Here is a 22,762-nt window from a genome sequence, read left to right on the forward strand (position 1 = left end):
TTCAAGCAAAACCTTTCAGCTCGTCTAGTTGATTTATGGTAATAAACTCCTTCAAACTTGGAATAGACAACCGTGTTTTCGATTGATTTATAGGCACTTTCCCGTTGGTTTATAAATCTCCCCCAAACGCTATACACATTCGGTAATAGAGCAGTTTTTACTTCAGCTTGAGGGTCGAAATTAATTCGCATTCGCTTTGCTTCTGCGCGATTGGCTGAAAAAAAAAAAACCTCGTGACTCTCTCGCACGCGTTTTCCCGCGCTTTGCGTCGGCTACATGTATTTTCTCTGAGTTTTGATTGGTTCTCTGGGCTGCGTGTGTCCTTTGTGATTGGCTAGAGTCCTTGGCTTGTGTCCTTTGTGATTGGCCAGAGTGGTTACTTTGGTTTCGGTTTCACAACCGCTCCAATATTGTATGAACAATATCGGTATAACCATTGATACACCTGATAGCACAGTACGGTCACTTGACTTGTTCATCACACAAACTCCCACCGTTCGATCCCAGAATCCCACACGTTTTCACGTCTATAAACATCTTTAGCAACTGCCAGATGTTTTAAATGTAATTTGTTTATTTTGCTGCAGAACATAATTGAAAACGTCCTCATGGAGAGCGGCTATTACGACATGTCTCCCTGTGCGAGGTGAGATACCAAGGTTATTTCCTGTCTATACATTATATACGTGCTGTATGTGATCAATTTGGAATAGTGCTTTCATGTTCTACTGTTTGTAATGCTGTACAAGGTGGTTCTTACGTTAAAGTCTGGGGAGACACCCTAGAGGGTAACTATTCAAATGAAAGCTATTGAGCAGTACTTTCATGTGGTACTGTTTATTATGCTGTACAAGGTGGTTCTAACTTTAAAGTCTGTGGATGAAATCCACGTGTTTGACCATTCAAATGTCAGTGAAAGGTATTTAGCAACACTTTCATCAGTAGTACTGTTTATTTCAGAATGTTGTATATTCACGTGCCGTTATTCTTAATAGGTTCATATCATCTTGTTTCAGAAACCGGACGGTTCCTCTGGGTCCTATTGGCACGTTGCCGGCGTCTGGTGTCAATTTTGGTCCCTCTAAGAGGGGTACAAGCTCTTAATATGGAGTGGAATTTTTTATACCATCTATAATGTCTAGGAAAATTAAAAGGCTGCCTTTAAATGTAGCAAATTGTCAACTACTTTAAAATCGAAAGTGGATAAGCAGTTTTGGAGCAATTTTGTTCGAATAATTTGCGATTGGAGGTATTCTCAATATTTGATAAAACAACTTCCTTTGGCAGCGTTTTTATTTGAAAGCCGTCTTGGATGGAAAGCGAGATTCCGTTTTATGTAAATGTTTGTACAGAACAAACCTAATTTATTTTTTTAGCAGACGTTTATTTAAAAAGCGATAGATGTAAATGGAAAGGAGAGTTTATCTAAACTGCGCAGGTGTACGCGAATTTTTCAGTCGCTTGAAAAGTTGAACTTTTCATGTAGAGTCACCTCAACCACTAGTGTAGATTTTTAAAAGAATAATAATGATTGTATCAGACATCTTGCAGATTGAATGTCCCTTGCTCTGGTGTCCAGAATTTGGACAGGAAAGACGCCGTGAAAATTAATACAGGTAATCGTATGAATGCGAATGCAATTAAAGATTTCCACTACGAGTGATACTTGGAAATTCTCTCAAAATTGCGCGAGCGTTTAGGTGAGTGTAATGTGGAAGAATTTAGAAATCCTTAATTGCTCTAGTTTTCATACGGCTACTCATTTTTTTATATGACTGAGAAAATTACGAACGCGTACGGGTTAATTTGTACTGCAGTGCAAATCAAAAATTGACGACAAATTAGCCTGCTCTCAGCTAATCACAGTGAAGTAATTTTCTCAGTCATATAGTAAGAAAATTAAGGAGATGAGAAGAGAGGTATTTATTAATTTCTGTGGATACTTTTGTTGTCAATTTTCCTCAATTTCACATTAGTTTTGAAGAGAAATTCAATGTGGATGTTAGGGGTTCAACGTCATTGTATTCCAGTGGAAGTCAAGTCCACGATCATAACTGAGAGCTTTCTGGTGCTCTGCAGCAATACAATAGGCCACTTCCGAGTTAACTTGTGCCTCTGTTTCAAAACGAATCTTCGTGCAAAACCTTGCATTCTCTATTCTTTAATTGCCCATAATTCACTCTGTTTGCCCCCAAATTTTGCATAAAATATTGTTGTGAAATGCTCTTGGGAGGTCTGCATATTCCCAAGAGCATTTCACATCAATAGCTTATGCCAAATTTGGGGGACAAACAGAGTGAATTATGGGCAATTGGAAAATAGAGAATACTGAAATGAGTTTGATTTGCATGAAAATGAACATGTAGGCGGAAGACACATGATTGGTTCACACGAAGACTCATTTTGACACAGAGGCAAAAGGTAACTCGGAAGTGGCCTTTTGGCGTAATGTTTGTGATAGCCTAACTGTCAGGCTCTTACGAAATTAAGGGTAGAGGGGTAGGAAGTGTCGTCCTCCCCTCCCGTTAAGAAGGTCTGATACTCGGGTTTTGTTTGTAAAATGAAAAACATTTTTGTCTCTAATTTATTCTCGAAACATCGTTTTGAAGTGTGCAGATTTCTACAAATGTGTGGCAAATGTTTCTGCTAGCCTTACTGACAAATATTTAATCATAATAACGGGCTTCGCTAGCCAGAATTATGTCCCAATTCCTTCAGGAAGAAATTGGGAATGAAACACAGCTTAAATTTTACCTTCTTAACAAATAATGTATCAATGAAGCATGACTTGTTTCAGGGTGTATGTGCTGGGTGTGAATGCCCAGAGATTTTAAAGTATGGAGTGAAATAGTAAATAAATCTTATTTTTTATTCCGTGATTTAAAGACGAAGTAAAAAATCATTTCGACTATATTTAGTATAGTTTGTTTTTTTAAATACATATAGATATGTTGTAATGTCTGTGAAAGACACGAAATCTTTGTTTCCGTTGGTCTGTAAATGCTAATTTGATAATATTTACTCTGACCAAATTCAATGCCTTCTCATCATTTTCCATAACCGCTGCATCTCACGCCGATTCGCGCTCCAAGTCAGTTTATTTGACCTCGTGTAAACGACGTCCCCTTGTCCAAAAGCTCACAAAACGAAAATTGGAATCAGAAAACGGTTTGAACAGGACAGCAAAAATTTGCGTTGTCCCAATCAACCATTGAACCTCTCAACTGAAAAACATCGGGTTTCCCTACTGCGCAGCTTCACCATTGGCCGCTTTTATGCTAGAGACGTTTAAGTTGTCTTGACACTTGGGTTAAAGGCGTCTGGTATGAAAACGAGACGCAGTTAAGTACACGGCCTAACAAAAAACATTAAAAAAGACTGGGTTCTATACCCAGAGGACACTGGAAACGAGCAACTTTTAGCGCGCCAATATATTCGCCAATATACGAACAAATCTAGCTGTTAACGTGGCAGACAGTTAAGGGCGTCACGTTTTTATACTAGACAGGTTTCACGTCTCAAACCTTTAAGGCGACTGATGAGAGCGTCGTTCAGACGCACTTAAAAGAACACGTTAAAGTAGGCAGACGTTAAAAGCGTCCTCCTTATTTTCGTTTTTATTGTAAACGTTCAAGTCGTCTCGAGACAGCTTTAACGTCCCTAGTATAAAAACGTTCATTAACCGTTTGCCCTTCGAATATCTTGCTCACTCGTTCGCTGAGCTTTTGCATTCGTCCCCGCAGAAGACAGACTGCCCGAAGTCTAACCCCGAACAACGGTCAGTTGTGCTGATGCAATAAATTTAAATCATTTATTTTAAGGAGGTGGGCAAGTATCAGAGTAAATCCTATACAAATAGAAAATGTAAAACACGCAAAAAGGTTATATAACGCAAAAAAGATACATCGAAACAGTTCCCCAGCCCCAGCCCCTCCCCGCTTCTCTTCTCGTACCAGGCGGCCTGCCAAAAAATAAAAATACCCGCACAAAATCAACTTAGGAAAAATTCGTGGTTTGGAAAATTTCTTCACGTTGTTCCATCCCTAATGAGGCAAAACCGGTTTTCTCTCTGACTGTGAGTTCATTTTACAGATATAGATTCGCCATGAGGCAGGTGGGCATACGAAAGAAAACTGGGTCCTCTACTACGTAACCCCCCACCTAACCATCCCCCTAAAAAATTGGTAACCCAATCCCTTCGTGATGCTTTTGCTCTTTTTCGACGCAAGGGCCCTAAAATAGCATTTGCGCAAGTTGAAGAAACGTTGAGAAAAGACAAGAAATGTCGCGCTGATGTTAGAAAATAGGGAGTTAAATTAAGTAACTACGACGCTGACGCCGATAACAACATGGATTAAAAAATACATTTATATTTTACCTACAGATCTCGCGATACTATAAATTCATTTCAGTTTTTCCCTCTTTTTCAAAACTCTCGAAACTGAATATGGAACACAGCGTAAAATTCGAAATATTCTCCACACAACGCAGAATTTGGTCATTTCACTTTGTTCTTTTGCAGAGGACGGCAAAGACGGAAATGTACCAAGAATTATAACGCACGCGCACAGCCATTGTCGTGCTCATTAAACCTTTTGTTTCGCGCCGTTCCATTGTCGTTGCCGCTGTGGTTTTCCGGCCCTATTTGTTTGCCTAGAACACAGCGAGTGGCTTTATTAGCGTCTCTGCTTCGCGTTTCCCATCCGCTGGACCAGAGAGACGCGAGCTCTGGGTGTAGTGCACAAGTTTTTAAAAACAAGCCTTGAAGGGTTCATAAGAACGCCAAAAACACACGGAAATCTCATTAAGCGCATTTTTAATTCTTCAACAACATCAAAAATCTCAGGAAAGCAAATAAGAAAAGTTCAATAGCGTATGTTACAGAGTTTACCACATAACACCCTGTATCATAAAGTTATTCTTCAGTTTCGATACGTGAGCGTCGGAGTGAGCTGAAAGGATGGATTTTGAAAGGGAACTTGAAAGAGGCATTTTAACAATAACAGGGGGATAAAAAGGGAGTTTCGATAAAAAAAAAAAGTGGCTTTTGAAAAGGGGCTTTTAAATACGGAATTTGCGGACCTTGGTGACTTTTGGTCAGCGTTTGAACTTGAACAGGAACTTTGACAAAGCTGATTTGTTCTCGATGCGTTTGCCAGTGTCTAACCAATCGGTGTCTCCTGTCAAATCTTTGATCACTTCATTCTTGACACCAACGCCACTGGGCCCAGGAACATCGTCTTCTGGACAGAACAGGTCACATGATGAGCCCTGGTACGGATCTGAATTACAAACGTTAAAATTGTCCGCTGGGGGAGTCAGAACGTTGAGAAATGACGACATAAGATCCGTGCCGACCGAGGAAGAAGACTCGTCGACTTTCTTTCCGCTTGTTTTACTCCGCGCTTCCTCCTTTCCCCGCGCTGGCGCGACTTTGTTTCTTTTGAACGCTTTCTTCTTCTTTTTTTTCCCATCGTAGTTATCGCCTTCCCCAGCATACGAGCTCGTCACATCGTAAAAATCATTCTCTTTGACAGCCTGAAATTTCTTCTGTTTTGTTTTACGAACAATTCGGATTCCAAATCGACTGTTATTTGTTCTTTCAATGGCAAATTTTATGAAGTACAAGAAAAGGAGCAGGACAAAAGATATCCCGCCATACGCTTCTGACATCTTTCCGTTCGACTTTTTTGCTTTTATCCCAATACACACTTATGACTTCACTGCACATAACAATTGTTTGATAATTGTTTTCCAATTATCAAAAAGCGCGCGCGCAATTAGCTTTATAAGACTAATGTACAAATTCTCCTTGCTGTTCTTCGTTTGTATTTTACACTACTGGTTGAGATAATTTTACCATGTATTCGGATAATTTGGCAAGATTTACTGATCAGTGTGTGATTTAGGGACTCGCGCGATTAATGTAGCTTAACTCACTAAGGAATTCATGGCGCTCGTCACGCTGAATTAAAAGACTCTATGCTGAGCCAAGTTAAAAGGAGGGACCATTATAGTGAGGGAGGGGAGGGTACGTAAAATCTCATGCCGCAAGAATTTTTGTTTTTAGTAAGAGGCTCATGTGTAAGCCCCTTTCTGTTAATAGCAAAATATTTTATCAACCCTTTGAATCTGGTGGTTCGGCTGGGCAAAAGACAGGAGCCCATGGGCTCTCGACATTAATATTGTTTTGCCAACAATTTCTCGCACTATTTTTTGTTGTTGTTGCTTTCCCCACCTTTCCCCCCTCTTTGATATTTTTTCTAATAATCGGCCCGTAACCAAATCTGAGTAGTATTCTCTCCTAATACTGGGCCTGCCAATGATATGAGCGTGGCGAAGACTGGCCGACCAACCTCGGCAAGAGAAAATGAGGGGTCCCCTCATTTTTTATTGAGCTTGGTTAAAAACAAAGTTTATAAAATGGCGAAACAGGAGAATTTCAATCTTCTGAAAACGGCTTAATGTAGCTCTGTTGCACTCGCTTCCATTTTGCTTGCGAGCGGAACAAAAGCATAACTCCTCGGCAACCTTCAGGACACCTTCGACAATATTGCTGTCCTTCCGAAATGCTTGCGATTATTCAGAAAAAGTCAGACTGATTCTCGGTTGATCTTCAGAATGATGTCTCATAGGACCTCATAGGTTTCGCCCTGAAAAAGTGTAAAACCTCCTGTTACAGAAACCTTCACCGATATTAAAAGTCGCGGAACATGGTCGTTTTTGTTTGATACGGGATTTGATTTATGGCCACGGTTAATTATTCATGGCGTTATTTCATGGCGTTATTTCAAAATGAACTGCTTGACCAATTCAGCCAGTAACGGGCAGCTGGCTCACGTTTCTGGAAATCTGTGTAAATTCATGCTTAAGTTTGGATGGTATTTACAAGGTTACGGGCCGTCGATAAAACCAGGACCATGGCGGGAACATCCCGGAACATCAAATAATTATGAGAAAAATATGTAAAATTACATTTTAAAAAATAAAATAATCAAGCAATAGACCACAGGTTTTTATGGTTTATAGACTGATAAACCACTTGGGATGTTGAAAGAACACTCGAAGAATTCGTAAATCACGAGCCGCAGGCGAGTGATTTACGAATTCTTCGAGTGTTCTTCCAACATCCCAAGTGGTTTATCAGCCTATAAACCATAAAAACCTGTGGTCTTTTGCTTTTACCGGTATATGATAATTCAGAGGACACGCGAAATTTCCATGAGTTTACCGGCACAATAAGCCACAGCTGATTGACTAATCAGAGCGCGCGCATTCATTTAATTATTACATAAACAAATACAAACTGTTATCAGCTCGAAATATGAATAGATATTTGAAAGACGATTTGGCAATATAGTGAAATGGGCTCCCCAGGGGGGTACTCTCATATAGAAAGGACGGGGGTGCTCGTCGGACGTTTTGATAAGAAGCCCAAAGATGTGCCAAGATCTCGTTTTGTGGGCGTGGCTTGAAATTTTTTCATCCCTAAGGGGTACCAATTCCAAAACAACACATGCTTTCTTTTTTTTTTCGGGTCAATATCCTAAAAGGTACCACATATGCTTTTGCTGTGGACCTTTTGAGTCTGAACACACCAGGAGGTACCAAAACCACCGTATTTAGCAGCACTTTCATGTAGTACTGTTTATTTCAGAATTTTGTATTTCCACTTGCCGTTTTTCTTAATACGTACATATCGTCTTGTTTCAGAAACCGGACGGTTCCTCTGGGTCCTATTGGCACGGTGCCGGCATCTGGTGTCAATTTTGGTCCCTCTAAGAGGGGCACAAGCTCTTAATATGGTGTGGAATTTTTTATACCATCTATAATGTCTATGAAAATGAAAAGGCTGCCTTTAAATGTAGCAAATTGTCAACTACTTTAAAATCGAAAGTGGATAAGCAGTTTTGGAGCAATTTCCTTCGAATAATTTGCGATAGACAAATTCAGCTAACACACACGTGACATTGAATTGGGTGTTTACATTGCGTGAAAACGAAGCACCCTTAAAATTTTCTTTATTATTGCAGCCGCTTGTATTTGTTGTGTTAATTATGTGCGTTGCTTTAGTTGTTTATTTAATAAAGAATAGAAATGGTCAAGATCTTCGAGAAATTTTCCAAAATTTGGCACAACGAACATGGTCTTCGCGGCTCGAGCAAGGCGGAAAAAAGAATGCTGGAGAGAAAAGTTACAAGTTCTCTCGGGAAGGGTATGTTTACGACGTTTACACGTGTCAGCAGTTGGAGGATTTCCATGTCAAGACACGTTGCTAAAGATCTCTAAGAAAAATTGAAAAGCCTCATTTTAGCCGTAATCTTCAGGGAGAGCGATGGCAGGACAGAAGTTTTTAAATGCTCTTCGTGTAAGGGAGGAAGCGGTGGACATTGCAATCACGTATTTGCATTATTATTCCAGTTGAACGATTATTCATGTTTTAATATCAAAGACATCCCGAGTGATGCAATCTTTATAAGACTACCCCAGTCTTGCTATATTTCGAGAGCGGTTTCTCTGTGTTGATGACACTTGATTTTCTTGATGCAGTATCCCACTAAATCTGCATTTTTCTATATCGATTAGGCAACAGAAATTGTAAAATATTCATGATTCACCATGACTGTTAAATCCAGCGAAAAGTGTAATAAATTTGCGCCCTTTCTTTGGGCTGTGCATTCGGAAAGAAGGTAGGATACAGAAAAATTATGTAACCTGGGAATTCTAAGATGTTCATCTAATTAACTACAGATTCCATCCTCAAGATGTATGTGCCCGGCCTTTCGAGGAATAATTTCTTCGCCCGTCCTGGTCGAGACCAACGTGACACATTTTCCTTCGGATGCTGCCGAATCCGTTGCTTGATTTTCTTTTCTGCTTTGATTCATCTTTTCTGAAGCGTACCTCTTCACCGCTTGGACCTTCTCCTGCTTATCTTTATCCCACGAAAAAAAAAAGGAACTGCATCGGCCTTCAATCGATTTTTACTAGAGTAAGGATTAATAAAATCTTCTGATGTAGTGTTCGCTGCAGTACTGAAGTTGAAATATCGTGGATCTCTTTTCATTTTCACCATCCAAACAGAGAAGAGACTTTTAAAATTTAACTGAAACCCGTGAAACGACAGATCGTTTCGCTTAGCGGAGCTGTTCTGACAGTCTCCGGTGCAACAAAACCGCGGAATCCTGGCTTGTTTTTCTCTAAATGTCAATACGAACGCACTTGTTTTGGTTGTTGTTATGCCCAATTCAAGTCACGTGACACCCGCGCGTGAGTTAGCCGCTTTTGACTATTGGAGGTATTGTAGTGAAGTTTTCCAACATTTGATAAGGCAACTTCCTTTGGCAGCGTTTTTATTTGAAAGCCGTCTTGGATGGAAAGCGAGATTCCGTTTTATGTAAATGTCTGTACAGAACAAACCTAATTAATTTTTTTAGCAGACGTTTATTTAAAAAGCGATAGATGTAAATGGAAAGAAGAGTTTATCCAAACTGCGCAGGTGTACGCGAATTTTTCAGTCGCTTGAAAAGTTGAACTTTTCATGTAGAGTCATCCCAACCACTAGTCAGTAGATTCGAAAAATAATAGTAATCATCGTAAATTGAATGTCCCTTGCCCTGATGTCCAGAATTTGGACAGGAAAGACGCCGTGTTAATTAATACTCTAGGTAATAAATCCCATAGGCAAGATCACGTCAGGTCTCAGGAAGCGTGAACTAATAATAGCATCTCAACATAAAGAATTTTCCATCGTCGTTGACCAACATCAGCGAAGCCTGCGTTTTCCGTATTTTCCGTCACCAGAAAAACGAAATCGTTTTTCGCATGGGTTTCTTCTGCACAAGTCTCAAACGTCGAAAGCACAAATTATTTTGGGGCGCAAATCATTGTTATCAAGGCTAAGAACATAATTAAGGTGGCTCGATACAGTTTTTTCTGGACCATACCTAGCATTTTCAATTGGCGTTTTACTAACCTTCCTTTACTCTGATCGATGTGGAAATTACACCAGTTTTTGGAAAAAGATTGAAGTTTGGGTGAATGTGTTTTTTAAGGTAATCGATATTTCCATGGAAACGATAAACCAAAAATATGAAAATCGGTAAAGCATGAATTTTGTACAAACCAGATCTGTTATACAAAATCTGATGCCTTTTTCTGATGCCTATCATGGGCTCCTGGAAACATCTGTCGTACAGATTTTTATTTTACTTTTCATGAATGTTAAATCAGAGACAATTTCTTATTCCTGAAACTTTGAGATGGGTTCATACGGGTAGATTTTGAGAAGAACGTGATTTAACCTACTAGTGTCCAGTCTCTCCTTATGTACTCGGTCGTTCATTTTGGCCATTTGTTGACGTTTAATTGTTCAAATTTCACATAGAATGGTAAAAGACTTGAGTAAACAGTAAATAGAGAAAAGAAAAACATCTTGGAACATTTTTCAAAAGAGCTAGAAGTTGGGCTGTTATAATCCATCAAAACTGTAGTAAGCCACCTTAAAAAACATATTTAACCAAACTTCAATCTTTTTCCAAAAACTGGTGTAATTTCCGCATCGATCAGAGTAAGGGAAGGTTGGTAAAACACCAAATGAAAATGCTAGGTATGGTCCAGAAAAAACTGTATCGAACCACCTCAACATTTTCGAGGAACCTGATGGCGTGTTTCTTGAAGTGCATCTCATTTGCATTTTTCCACGTTTGACCAAAAACGCATACAATTAAAGACGCATATCATTTCACTGCTTCTTTTCTTATAATGCTAGCTTAAAATTGGCGATAGCAGGGGGTTCTGAACGCGTGGCATTAGATAAATAAGTATAGGTAATCGTATGAATGCGACTGCAATTAAGATTTACTCTACGAGTGATATTTGAATCTTTCCCCCAAATTGCACGACCTCTTAGGCACTCGAGTGTAAATGGAAACAATTAATGATAAATTCGCCTGCTCTCAGCCAATCAGAATAGAGTAATTGTTTCAGGGTAATAATTAGTTAAATAGACATTGAAATGAAGATATGAAATATATTATATGTGAACTGCGGAATGTGAAGCCTTGAAATCATTTTTCAGGCTTCATCGCAATTTCGCAAATTGCGTTCTTCACTGCGAGGACTATATCTTTACTTAAAATAACATTGTCGACCTTAAGGCGACTTTGAGACCTACGTTGCTTGCCACGAACGAAGACCATTCGTTGAGCTCCTCGCCATGACGCTTCACGAGTGCGTGGAATGGTACAAATGCCTGACATTTAAATTTAAGTGGCCGCCATTTTTCCAAAAGGAATTATCTGATTCAAAACTACAGACTCGAGGACCAATAGACCTTTCCCGCATTCCAACAAACAATAGCGCCAAGTCGAGGTCAGGGTGGACAAAAATACAGTAAATGTATGAAAATGTCCACCCCAACCTCGCATTGGTGCTATTGTTCTTACGCACTGAAGTGGAATGTGGGAAAGGTCTATTCATTACATATTCTCTCTTATTTCCGACACGTTCTGCGCTAAAATCACAATAAGGCAAGTCATTTCAAATTGAAAAACGGCATTCAAGGCCTCACAAAAAGCACCCTCCTAAAATAAAGGTTCCTTACTTAGCTTTACTTTCACTTTACTTGTTCTTCATTTAACCGAACGTTACAGAGAAATGCATGATTTATACTCTCTGGGAGTCACCAAGACGACGCGGCCGGGACATTAAAAATTCAAATGAGTTTAAAGTCCTTTTTAGCTTTACACGTAGCAAGCATTCACTCCGTCACAGGTCAATAGCCAAGGTCCAGCAAGTCCCTGCTGTGCGAACACACGCCCATAGTTCTTTATCTTCCGATTTACACCACGGCTTGACTTCAAAGAAAATGATCAGTAGCCTCAAAGAAGCAATTACTGATTCCCAGTTCTGCACGGGTGTCTGCTGTTGCATTGTTGGGGTCTTTGTAACGGTGTATGTTGTGCAACATCGACAAAGAAAGCGAGTAGAATTTAAGAGGAGCGAAAAAAGCGAGTTCGCCAGATCCGGGACCAAATGGTCGCAGCGGCAACACGAATACCACGTGGAGAAGTTCTACGAGACTGGTTTGACCGGCAAACACGACTTTCATGGAGGCTACCTCAACTTTGGATATTGGGCAGACGCAAATATGAATTATATTCAAGCAAGCGAAGCGCTGCTCTCCCAAGTAGCCGATCCTGTACATCTGAACAAGGATAGCCGGTTGTTGGATGTAGCAAACGGTTCGGGCTCACAGGATATCTTCTACTTTAACAAGTACAACCCGAAGCACATTGACATGATTGACGCAACACTGAGTCACCATCTCATCTGCAAGAAACGCATTCAAGAAAATGGCTTAGAAGACCGCCTCACAGCACATTATGGTAGCGCCGTGGATCTACCTTTCCAGAGCAACTCCTTTACGCATGTCCTTTCCATCGAGGGAGGAGCCCACTTCAACACACGTCAGAAGTTTTTGCGAGAAGCTTACCGCGTTCTAGAGCCCAACGGCTGGCTGTCGTTTGCTGATTTTGCGACTCCAAGACCGCCGAAGAATTTCATAGAGTATGCCGCTATGTGGCTGTGCTCTACGCTGTGGAATGCGCCGGAGGACAACGGGCGATCTTGTGAAGAATTGAAGAAACAATTGGAAGACGAAGGTTTCGTCGACGTTGTTGTCAAGGACGTTGGAGAATTCTGCATTCCGGGATACTATTACGAGTCCACACGTCCCGAGACCCTGGCTGAGCTTAAAGAGATCCGAGGCTGGTTTGCTACGTATGTTGCTTCTCGTATTCTAGACGAGATTACGCTTTGGGTTTACAAGAAAAATCTCTTGACGGAACTTATCGCTTACTGTCGCAAGCCTACCGCAAAATCCCTAGAGTAGTATCCAAGAGCAAACATAAAACGATAAAACGGTCCAACCAGAGGTACAGAAGAACTCGATATTCTGCCAAAGACTTTGTTACACGCTTTCCTTTGTACTAGGGATTTGGTGGAGTTTTCAGTGACGAATTTTGTTAACCCTTCTGCGTTAGAAAACAAATGCCTCCAAACCCATATAGTTCAGTAATCAACTGCTTTGAAAATGTACCCAGAAACTCCCTTTCCAATAAAACTGCATACTTCATGCGCTCAAGATTTTCTTCAGCTTTTCTCGATGGTTCCATGTTTTGGGATTAATTTATAGACCCATGCATTGGCAAAAACGGCCGCCATTTTAACATTCTTTGTCTTTATTCGATTTACCTTTACTAACCTCGTTGAAGGTAGATTATTCTCCTGATTATTGAAGTAGTAGCGCTAATTTGAACAAACGAAAGAAAGATAATATGGAGGTCATTTCTCCGAAAGGTCTATTTCACTCTCCGTCATGTTCACTCTCCACTTCACGATACCTCATTTATTTTAGTTAGAGCGGTTTTCAATTGGGTGTCGACACTAATTACGAGTAAAAAGGTTAGTTACTAATTGTTCTTTTTAACTTGGAAAATATTATTTTCCAAGTTGTAGTGGGGGAACGATTTTACGCCATCACTCCTTTCCTGTTAGACGTTTAGAACCACGGGGGGAACCCCCTTATCAAAACGTCTGCAGGAATGCTCGTCGGAAAATTTCAATTTAACTCCCAATGGAGACTAATATAGTACTGCTCGAGCTTCATTAGACCCTTCAAACATACCACTTAAAACGGAAATAGGTTTGATCACTAGCCAGTGTTCAAGAAAGGATCTCGCGTGCACCTGTAGACCTGACTCGCGTACTCGAGAGATCAGTGAAAATCAAGCCTAAAAACAGAACTAAAGGAGAGCGTTTCCTTTGTTCTTCGAGTGCACGTTAAAGGATACTTTGACAGCTAAGAATGGTGACGTTTCGTCATCAACACCCTGAGTGAGACAAGAATCCTTGATTTTTACCCCGACCTTTTCATATAGGAGTCCCTCTCCCCGGGTTTCCAACATCACGCCGTCGAAGGCCGTCTTACAGTCGCTTGCACCGTGTCAAGTTAGTTATTCTTTGAATTTCTGACACAAGTAATGTGTTCATTTCACTCCACAGAGTGTTCAAAGTGATGGCTACGGCACTGTTGTGTTCACAACAGAAGCCTGCAGAGTTTCAGATCAAGAAAACTGTTCAATTTGTTTTATATAGAAAATGTCTTGGCTTGGAAATAAGAATAATAAATAGTTCAGCGACTCTGTTCACTTAAGTCTTGTTAGACATCCACCACCATCTTCTTGTGAACATCCATATTACCAGCAACCTGAAAAAAATGATAAGTTAAAACGTCAGCGACAGCAAAACCTTTTTACGCTGTAATGCAGTTACCTTCCTACTCTCTTTGGTGTCAAATGCAGTAAACCCTGCCCAATTTTTGGCCTGGATTTTTCAGACTTCTGAGCTATGAATTATCACACCCCATCTCCTGTAACTTTAAAAAACAGATGCAGACATATCTGTTGCCTATTCCTCCAGATCATTATCATCATCATCATCATCATCATCATCATCGTCATCATCATCATCCGCAGAAGCATTAAGGCTAAGTATAACAGGACTTGGAGGATATGTATTGAGTCCACAACCATTTCTTTTGAGGTCTGCAAAACGGGAATGTTGATGGCACTTCACACAAGAATTATTTGTCATTTGTTTTGCTTGGACACCACCTTAGCTCTGCTATACATATCTATATGTATTTAAAAGAAAAACCTATACTAAATATAGTCGAAATGATTTTTTATTTTTTCTTTAAGTCACAGAATAAAAAATAAGATTTAATTACTATTTCACTCCATACTTTAAAATCTCTGGACATTCACACCTAGCACATACACCCTGAAACAAGTCGTGCTTCATTAACACATTATTTTTTAAGAAGGTAAGATTTAAGCTGTGTTTCATTCCCGATTTCTTCCTGAAGGAATTGGGACTTAATTCTGGCTAGCGAAGCCCGTTCAGTTATGATTAATTTTTTTTTTTTCAGTAAGGCTAATAGAAACATTTACCACACATATGTAGAAATCTGCACACTTCAAAATGGTACTTCGAGAATAAATTAGAGACAAAAATGTTACAAAAAAAACAAGAGTATCAGACCTTCCTAAGGGGAGGGGGGAGGACGAGACTTCCTACCCCTCTACCCTTAATTTCGTAAGAGCCTGACAGTCAGGCTATTAAAAGACAATATAACAACACGGAAAAACGATATCGAAAGAGTTCCTCACTTGTATTTTATACTACTGATCGAGAGAATTTTACCACGTATTCGGATAATTTGAGAAGACTAATTTACTGATCAGTGTCTGATTTAGGGACTCGAGCGATAAATGTTGCCTAACTCAATAAAGAATTCGAAGCGCTCGTCACACTGAATTAAAAGACTATTCTAAGGACGGACCATTATACTGAGGGAGGGGAGGGTACGTGAAATTACATGCTGCAAGAATGTTTGTTTTTAGTAAGAGGCTCTAGTGCAAACTCCTTTCTGTTAATGGCAAAATATCTTATCAACCCGTCAAGTCTGGTGGTTCGGCTGGGCAAAATACAGGAGCCCATGGGCTCCTGACGTTAATATTGTTCTCCCAATAATTTCTCGCACTAGTTTTTTTGTTGTTGTTGCTGTTGCTTTTCCCACCTTTCCCCCCGGTTTGATATTTTTTCTAATAATCGGCCCGTAACCAAATCTGAGTAGTATTCCCTCCTAATATTGGGCCTGCCAATGATATGAGCGTGGCGAAGACTGGCCGACCAACCTCGGCAAGAGAAAATGAGGGGTCCCCTCATTTTTTATTGAGCTCGGTTAAAGACAAAGTTTATAAAATGGCGAAACAGGAGAATTTCAATCTTCTGAAAACGGCTTAATGTAGCTCTGTTGCACTCGCTTCCATTTTGCTTGCGAGCGGAATAAAAGCATAACTCCTCGGCAACCTTCAGGACACCTTTGAAAATATTGCTGTCCTTCCGAGTTGCTTGCGATTATTCAGAAAAAGTCAGACTAATTCTCGGTTGATCTACGGAATGATGTCGCATAGGACCTCATAGGTTTCGTCAGGAGCCATAATCGGGCACGGAGACCGTAAGCGCGCGCCATTTCTAGTATTGGGGTTGTCCCCATGATATGGGACAATTTTTCTATTTTTAGAACAAATTGCGCCATCCCGTGCGGCACACGCGCGTACATGCTGGGAGGATTTTTGCGGATGTCGCGTGGGGAAATGGCGTCCGAAATTCCCGAAATGGTTGACGCTTTTGGCCCACAACTCAATGCGTTCATGTCTGTTGGAATTTTACTGGGATGTCAGTATTTTCGTCGTAAGCTGCTCCATTATGAGTGAAGTAAGACAGTGTGGAATTTAGTTATGTGCCGCTTTATATCACGGACCAAGTTGTGTTCTGCTGCTTCTTTTACAAGAGCTCCATATTACTCCAGTCTAAGTTTCACATATGTTGAAGATTAACAACTTTTCCAAACCACAGCAAAAAAAACTAGTTAGATATATTTGGATATAGCAAAGTTTCAGGACTTCAAAGTTTCCCTCCTCTTGCCACACGCTTGCTAGGATTTCGCAGACTCTATCTCGACCGAAAAGTAAAAAAATAATAATAATTGCAAGTTTGAGATTGGCCTAAATTGTAAGCAAAGTTTGATGTTTTATCAAGGCCCAGTAAGTGACAGTAAAGTTTATGTGTGTAGGTGCCGCTTAGTTTTTTTGTGTGTAAAAACCCAATGAATTGTCTGTTGTCGATGAATAAGAGCGCCCGCCGATGCGTGTTTTGTACAATCAGCAAAACATGACAAATTGGACTTTCCCACTTTCGTGTGAAAACGTACATCGAACTCATATCATATCTCTAGTTTTTAAATATGTTTAAGGTTGATAAGTGTTTGAGAACATATTAAAAGCCTAGCTGAAAATAGGTGAATACAGCGAAATAATCAGCAAAATTACGATGACGCTTTCTTAATCAACTCGAATAACGATTTCGATTTTGTTGGTTGAATTATCAAAACTCCTTGTCTATTTTATTTTCGCAGTGTAAAATTTTACTATGTTATAGAAACACACATGATGTTGGTAGCCTTTTGCCGTTGGTGAAAATTGTTGCAGCATCTCGGCACAAAAGACAACGAAAGAAATCTTTGTCAAGATTTGTTGACAATTGAAAACACCGACTCGGATTTGAAGTGCACGCGCGCGCTGCACTATACAAATGAGACTCTCCTTTCAAAAACTTTTGCAAACTCGCCAAACAAACAGAAACAACAAGAAACTATCAAAAACAGGGTTTGGTTATGATTAAGCATTGTTTGGGAAACTCACAAATTAATTCGATACCAGACTTAAGAGTTTTCTTACATAACTTTTCTTTACAGAACAAACGCAAAAGCTTACGCATACAACTAGCGCGAGCAAATATTATTCATTCACAGCGCGAAATTGAAGTCTGGCTTTCGACCCTGAAAAACTCACTTTTTCCATTAGCTCAGAGCATAAAACTACATATAAGAGCCCTGGTTCTTATTTCCTGCCTTATTCCCTGCCATCGCTGTGAAAAATCTGCAAGAGAATCTCGCCACTCTCACCATTTGATCAGGCAACGTGACAACATCCACGCGAGAGCTCACGACATGTGCGTGGATCCGCGCGGATATTTGACGTCAGGATGGCGCAATTTGTTCTAAAAATAGAAAAATTGTCCCATATCATAGGTGCGCGCGGATCCCAAGACTTACGGTCTCCGTCCCCGATTATGGCTCCTGGTTTCGTCCCGAAAAAGTGTAAAACGTCTTGTTACAGAAACCTTCACCGATATTAAAAGTCGCGGAACATAGCCGTTTTTGTTTCATACGGGATTTGATTTATGGCCACTGTTAATTATTCATGGCGTTATTTCATGGCGTTATTTCAAAATGAACTGCTTGACCAATTCAGCCAGTAAGGGGCAGCTGGGTCACGTTTCTGGAAATCTGTGTAAATTCATGCTCAAGTTTGGATGGTATTTACAAGGTTACGGGTCGTCGATAAAACCAGGACCATGGAGCATTCCGGGACATCAAATAATTATGCGAAAAATATGTGAAATTAAATTTTGAAAAATAAAATAATTAAGCAATAGACCACAAGTTTTTATGGTTTATAGGCTGATAAACCACGCGGGATGTTGAAAGAACACGGGGAGAATTCGTAAATCACGAGCCGCATTCTTCGACTGTTCTTCCAACATCTTAAGTGGTTTATATATACTTACCGGTATATAATTATTCAGAAGACACGCGAAATTTCCATGAGTTTACCGCACAATGCAATAAGCCATAGCTGATTGACCAATCAGAACGCGCGCATTCATTTAATTATTATATAAACAAATATAAACTGGCATCAGCTCGAAATATGAATAGATATTTTGGGGGGTAGGGGAGTCGGAAGGGGAGGGGTAGGGAGCGTTGGGTATTCATTCAACTGACCACGATGAGTGCAGGCTTCTCTTCTTTCCGGCCAATTGCGTCACGTAGCCTTACAGCACTCTATTTTTCAACACAAACATGGACGATGAATGCCAGGTAATTCATTGCGTTTCCTTTGTTGATCCCTGATTTCTTCAACATCTGAGGTGTTCGTCTGAGCATCATACTATTCCGTCTTCCTGTTACAGTTATCATCCCCAGTTTTCGCGCTCTCCGCTAGGAACGCCTGGCACTATGACCCACCAAGTGCGGACTTGGCCTTTCCAGAAGCCCGAGTAACAAGCCAGTGGTTATTAAACTAGTTTTAAACGAGAAGCTCAGTGCCGAAGAGTTTCTATTTCTCTCTCATGGAGAAACTATTTCGTCGTGAGAAATCGTGTATACGCATATCTTTGAATTGACGTAATGAATTGAATAAAGAAATCACACTCGTGTACCCATATTTTTCGGTCTGATTAAAGAGTTCGAACGCCACCATCTTGGTTTTCTATGAAGAACGGGCAGTCACGTGATTAAACTGATGGCGAACGACTGGAAGGAATGGATCAGTCTTCTTATCACTAATTGCAGTTATTTTCATTTTTCTTTCTTCTTTTTTCTTTTTTTTTTTATGTTTTGTTGTTGTTGTTGTTTTTTTTTTTTTAATATTCCGAGCTGATACCAGTTTGTTTTAGTTTAATTAATTTGGAAAATTTAATGTTACATATTTTTCTCATAATTATTATAATTATTTGATGTTCCGGGATGTTCCGGAATGTTCCATGTTCCTGGTTTTATCAACGCCCCAAGGTTACATTCTTGCTCCTGATTTGCACATTATTATCCTAAAATAACTGGTTCTAAATCTATTACTTTTAACGAAAGACGATTTGGCAATATAGTGAAATGGGCTCCCCAGGGGGGTACTCTCATATAGAAAGGACGGGGGTGCTCGTCGGAAGTTTTGATAAGAAGCCCAAAGATGTGCCAAGATCTCGTTTTGTGGGCGTGGCTTGAAATTTTTTCATCCCTAAGGGGGTACCAATTCCAAAACAACACATGCTTTCTTTTTTTTTTTTTTTTCGGGCCAATATCCTAAAAGGTACCACAAATGCTTCTGCTGTGGACCTTTTGAGTCTGAACACACCAGGAGGTACCAAAACCACCGTATTTAGCAGCCCTTTATTGTAGTACTGTTTATTTCAGAATTTTGTATGTCCACTTGCCGTCTTTCTTAATCCGCACATATCGTCTTGTTTCAGAAACCGGACGGTTCCTCTGGGTCCTATTGGCACGGTGCCGGCATCTGGTGTCAATTCTGGTCCCTCTAAGAGGGGCACAAGCTCTTAATATGGTGTGGAATTTTTTATACCATCTATAATGTCTATGAAAATGAAAAGGCTGCCTTTAAATGTAGCAAATTGTCAACTATTTTAAAATCGAAAGTGGATAAGCAGTTTTGGAGCAATTTCCTTCGAATAATTTGCGATAGACAAATTCAGCTAACACACACGTGACATTGAATTGGGTGTTTACATTGCGTGAAAACGAAGCACCCTTAAATTTTTCTTTATTATTGCAGCCGCTTGTATTTGTTGTGTTAATTATGTGTGTTGCTTTAGCTGTTTATTTAATAAAGAATAGAAATGGTCAAAATCCTCGAGAAATTTTCCAAAATTTGGCACAACGAACATGGTCTTCGCGGCTCGAGCAAGGCGGAAAAAAGAATGCTGGAGAGAAAAGTTACAAGTTCTCTCGGGAAGGGTATGTTTACGATGTTTACACGTGTCAGCAGTTGAAGGATTTCCATGTCAAGGCACGTTGCTAAAGATCTGTAAGAAAAATTGAAAAGTCTCATTTTAGCCGTAATCTTCAGGGAGAGCGATGGCAGGACAGAAGTTTTTAAATGCTCTTCGTGTAAGGGAGGAAGCGGTGGACATTGCAATCACGTATTTGCATTATTGTTCCAGTTGAATGATTATTCATGTTTTAATATCAAAGACATCGCGAATGATGCAGTCTTTATAAGACTACCCCAGTCTTGCTATATTTCGAGAGCGGTTTCTCTGTGTTGATGACACTTGATTTTCTTGATGCAGTATCCCACTAAATCTGCATTTTTCTATATCGATTAGGCAACAGAAATTGTAAAATATTCATGATTCACCATGACTGTTAAATCCAGCGAAAAGTGTAACAAATTTGCCCTCTTTCTTTGGGCTGTGCATTCGGAAAGAAGGTAGGATACAGAAAAATTATGTAACCTGGGAATTCTAAGATGTTCATCTAATTAACTACAGATTCCATCCTCAAGATGTATGTGCCCAGCCTTTCGAGGAATAATTTCTTCGCCCGTCCTGGTCGAGACCAACGTGGCACATTTTCCTTCGGATGCTGCCGAATCCGTTGCTTGATTTTCTTTTCTGCTTTGATTCATCTTTTCTGAAGCGTACCTCTTCACCGCTTGGACCTTCTCCTGCTTATCTTTACCCCACGAAAAAAAAAAGGAACTGCATCGGCCTTCAATCGATTTTTACTAGAGTAAGGATTATAAAATCTTCTGATGTAGTGTTCGCTGCAGTACTGAAGTTGAAATATCGTGGATCTCTTTTCATTTTCACCATCCAAACAGAGAAGACACTATTAAAATTTAACCGAAACACGTGAAACGATAGATCGTTTCGGTTAGCGAAGCTGTTCTGACAGTCTCTGGTGCAACAAAACCGCGGAATCCTGACTTATTTTTCTCTAAATGTCAATACGAACGCACTTGTTTTGGTTGTTGTTATGCCTAATTCAAGTCACGTGACACCCGCGCGTGAGTTAGCCGCTTTTGACTATTGGAGGTATTGTAGTGAAGTTTTCCAACATTTGATAAGGCAACTTCCTTTGGCAGCGTTTTTATTTGAAAGCCGTCTTGGATGGAAAGCGAGATTCCGTTTTATGTAAATGTTTGTACAGAACAAACTTAATTTATTTTTTTAGCAGACGTTTATTTAAAAAGCGATAGATGTAAATGGAAAGGAGAGTTTATCTAAACTGCGCAGGTGTACGCGAATTTTTCAGTCGCTTGAAAAGTTGAACTTTTCATGTAGAGTCACCTCAACCACTAGTCAGTGGATTCGAAAAATAATAGTAATCATCGTAAATTGAATGTCCCTTGCCCTGATGTCCAGAATTTGGACAGGAAAGACGCCGTGTTAATTAATACTATAGGTAATAAATCCCATAGGCAAGATCACGTCAGGTCTCAGGAAGCGTGAACTAATAAAAGCATCCCAGCATAAAGAATTTTCCATCGTCGTTGACCAACATCAGCGAAGCCTGCGTTTTCCGTATTTTCCGTCACCAGAAAAACCAAGTCGTTTTTCGCTTGAATTTCTTCCGCACAAGTCTCAAACGTCGAAAGCATAAATTATTTTGGGGCGCAAATCATTGTTATCAAGGCTAAGAACATAATTAAGGTGGCTCGATACAGTTTTTTCTGGACCATACCTAGCATTTTCAATTGGCGTTTTACTAACCTTCCTTTACTCTGATCGATGTGGAAATTACACCAGTTTTTGGAAAAAGATTGAAGTTTGGGTGAATGTGTTTTTTAAGGTAATCGATATTTCCATGGAAACGATAAACCAAAAATATGAAAATCGGTAAAGCATGAATTTTGTACAAACCAGATCTGTTATACCAAATCTGATGCCTATTTCTAATGCCTATCATGGGCTCCTGGAAACATCTGTCGTACAGATTTTTATTTTACTTTTCATGAATGTTAAATCAGAGCCAATTTTTTATCCCTGAAATTTTGAGGGGGGTTCATACGGGTAGATTTTGAGAAGAACGTGATTTAACCTACTAGTGCCCAGTCTCTCCTTATGTACTCGGTCGTTCATTTTGGCCATTTTTTGACGTTTAATTGTTCAAATTTCAAATAGAATGGTAAAAGACTAAAGTAAACAGTAAATAGGAAAGACGTCTTGGAACATTTTTCAAAAGAGCTAGAAGTTGGGCTGTTATAATCCATCAAAACTGTAGTAAGCCACCTTAAAAAACATATTTAACCAAACTTCAATCTTTTTCCAAAAACTGGTGTAATTTCCGTAAGGGAAGGTTGGTAAAACACCAAATGAAAATGCTAGGTATGGTCCAGAAAAAACTGTATCGAACCACCTTAACATTTTCGAGGAACTTGATGGTGTGTTTCTTGCCGTGCATCTCATTTGCATTTTTCCACGTTTGACCAAAAACGCATACAATTAAAGACGCATATCATTTCTGCTTCTTTTCTTATAATGCTAGCTTAAA

The 22,762-nt window shown here is 39.8% G+C and overlaps 2 protein-coding genes across 10 annotated transcripts in view; both read left to right on the forward strand.

The window, feature by feature from the left end:
* The window catches only part of LOC110053313 (serine/threonine-protein kinase Nek10-like), a 35,030-nt gene extending 27,087 nt beyond the window's left edge, over positions 1–7,943 (forward strand). For 7 of the 9 annotated variants that reach the window (XM_089284505.1, XM_089284501.1, XM_089284500.1 and 4 more), the window contains 2 exons: positions 588–646; positions 1,017–2,913. In XM_089284505.1, coding sequence (XP_089140631.1) covers positions 588–646; positions 1,017–1,104 — 147 coding nt within the window. In that variant the 3' untranslated portion in view covers positions 1,105–2,913. Of the gene's footprint in view, positions 1–587; positions 647–1,016; positions 2,914–7,713 lie in introns of those variants that run through there. The other 2 variants (XM_089284506.1, XM_089284509.1) reach the window with 1 other exon arrangement.
* Positions 7,944–11,502: 3,559 nt separating this feature from the next.
* Positions 11,503–13,147, forward strand: LOC149114886 (uncharacterized). Its single transcript, XM_089284512.1, has one exon. It carries the CDS (start codon positions 11,663–11,665, stop codon positions 12,893–12,895), a length of 1,233 nt encoding a protein of 410 aa, XP_089140638.1. The 5' UTR covers positions 11,503–11,662; the 3' UTR covers positions 12,896–13,147.
* The last annotated feature ends 9,615 nt before the right edge of the window (positions 13,148–22,762 follow it).

This window comes from Orbicella faveolata, unplaced genomic scaffold, assembly GCF_042242905.1.
Source record: "Orbicella faveolata isolate gen_17 unplaced genomic scaffold, um_ofav_v1 contig_13, whole genome shotgun sequence".
In the NCBI taxonomy this organism is placed as follows: Eukaryota; Metazoa; Cnidaria; class Anthozoa; order Scleractinia; family Merulinidae; genus Orbicella; species Orbicella faveolata.

What these genes read in the sequence shown, in the direction of transcription:
- LOC149114886 (XM_089284512.1), top strand. Translation starts at nt 11,663, where the DNA reads ATGATTTATACTCTCTGGGAGTCACCAAGACGACGCGGCCGGGACATT.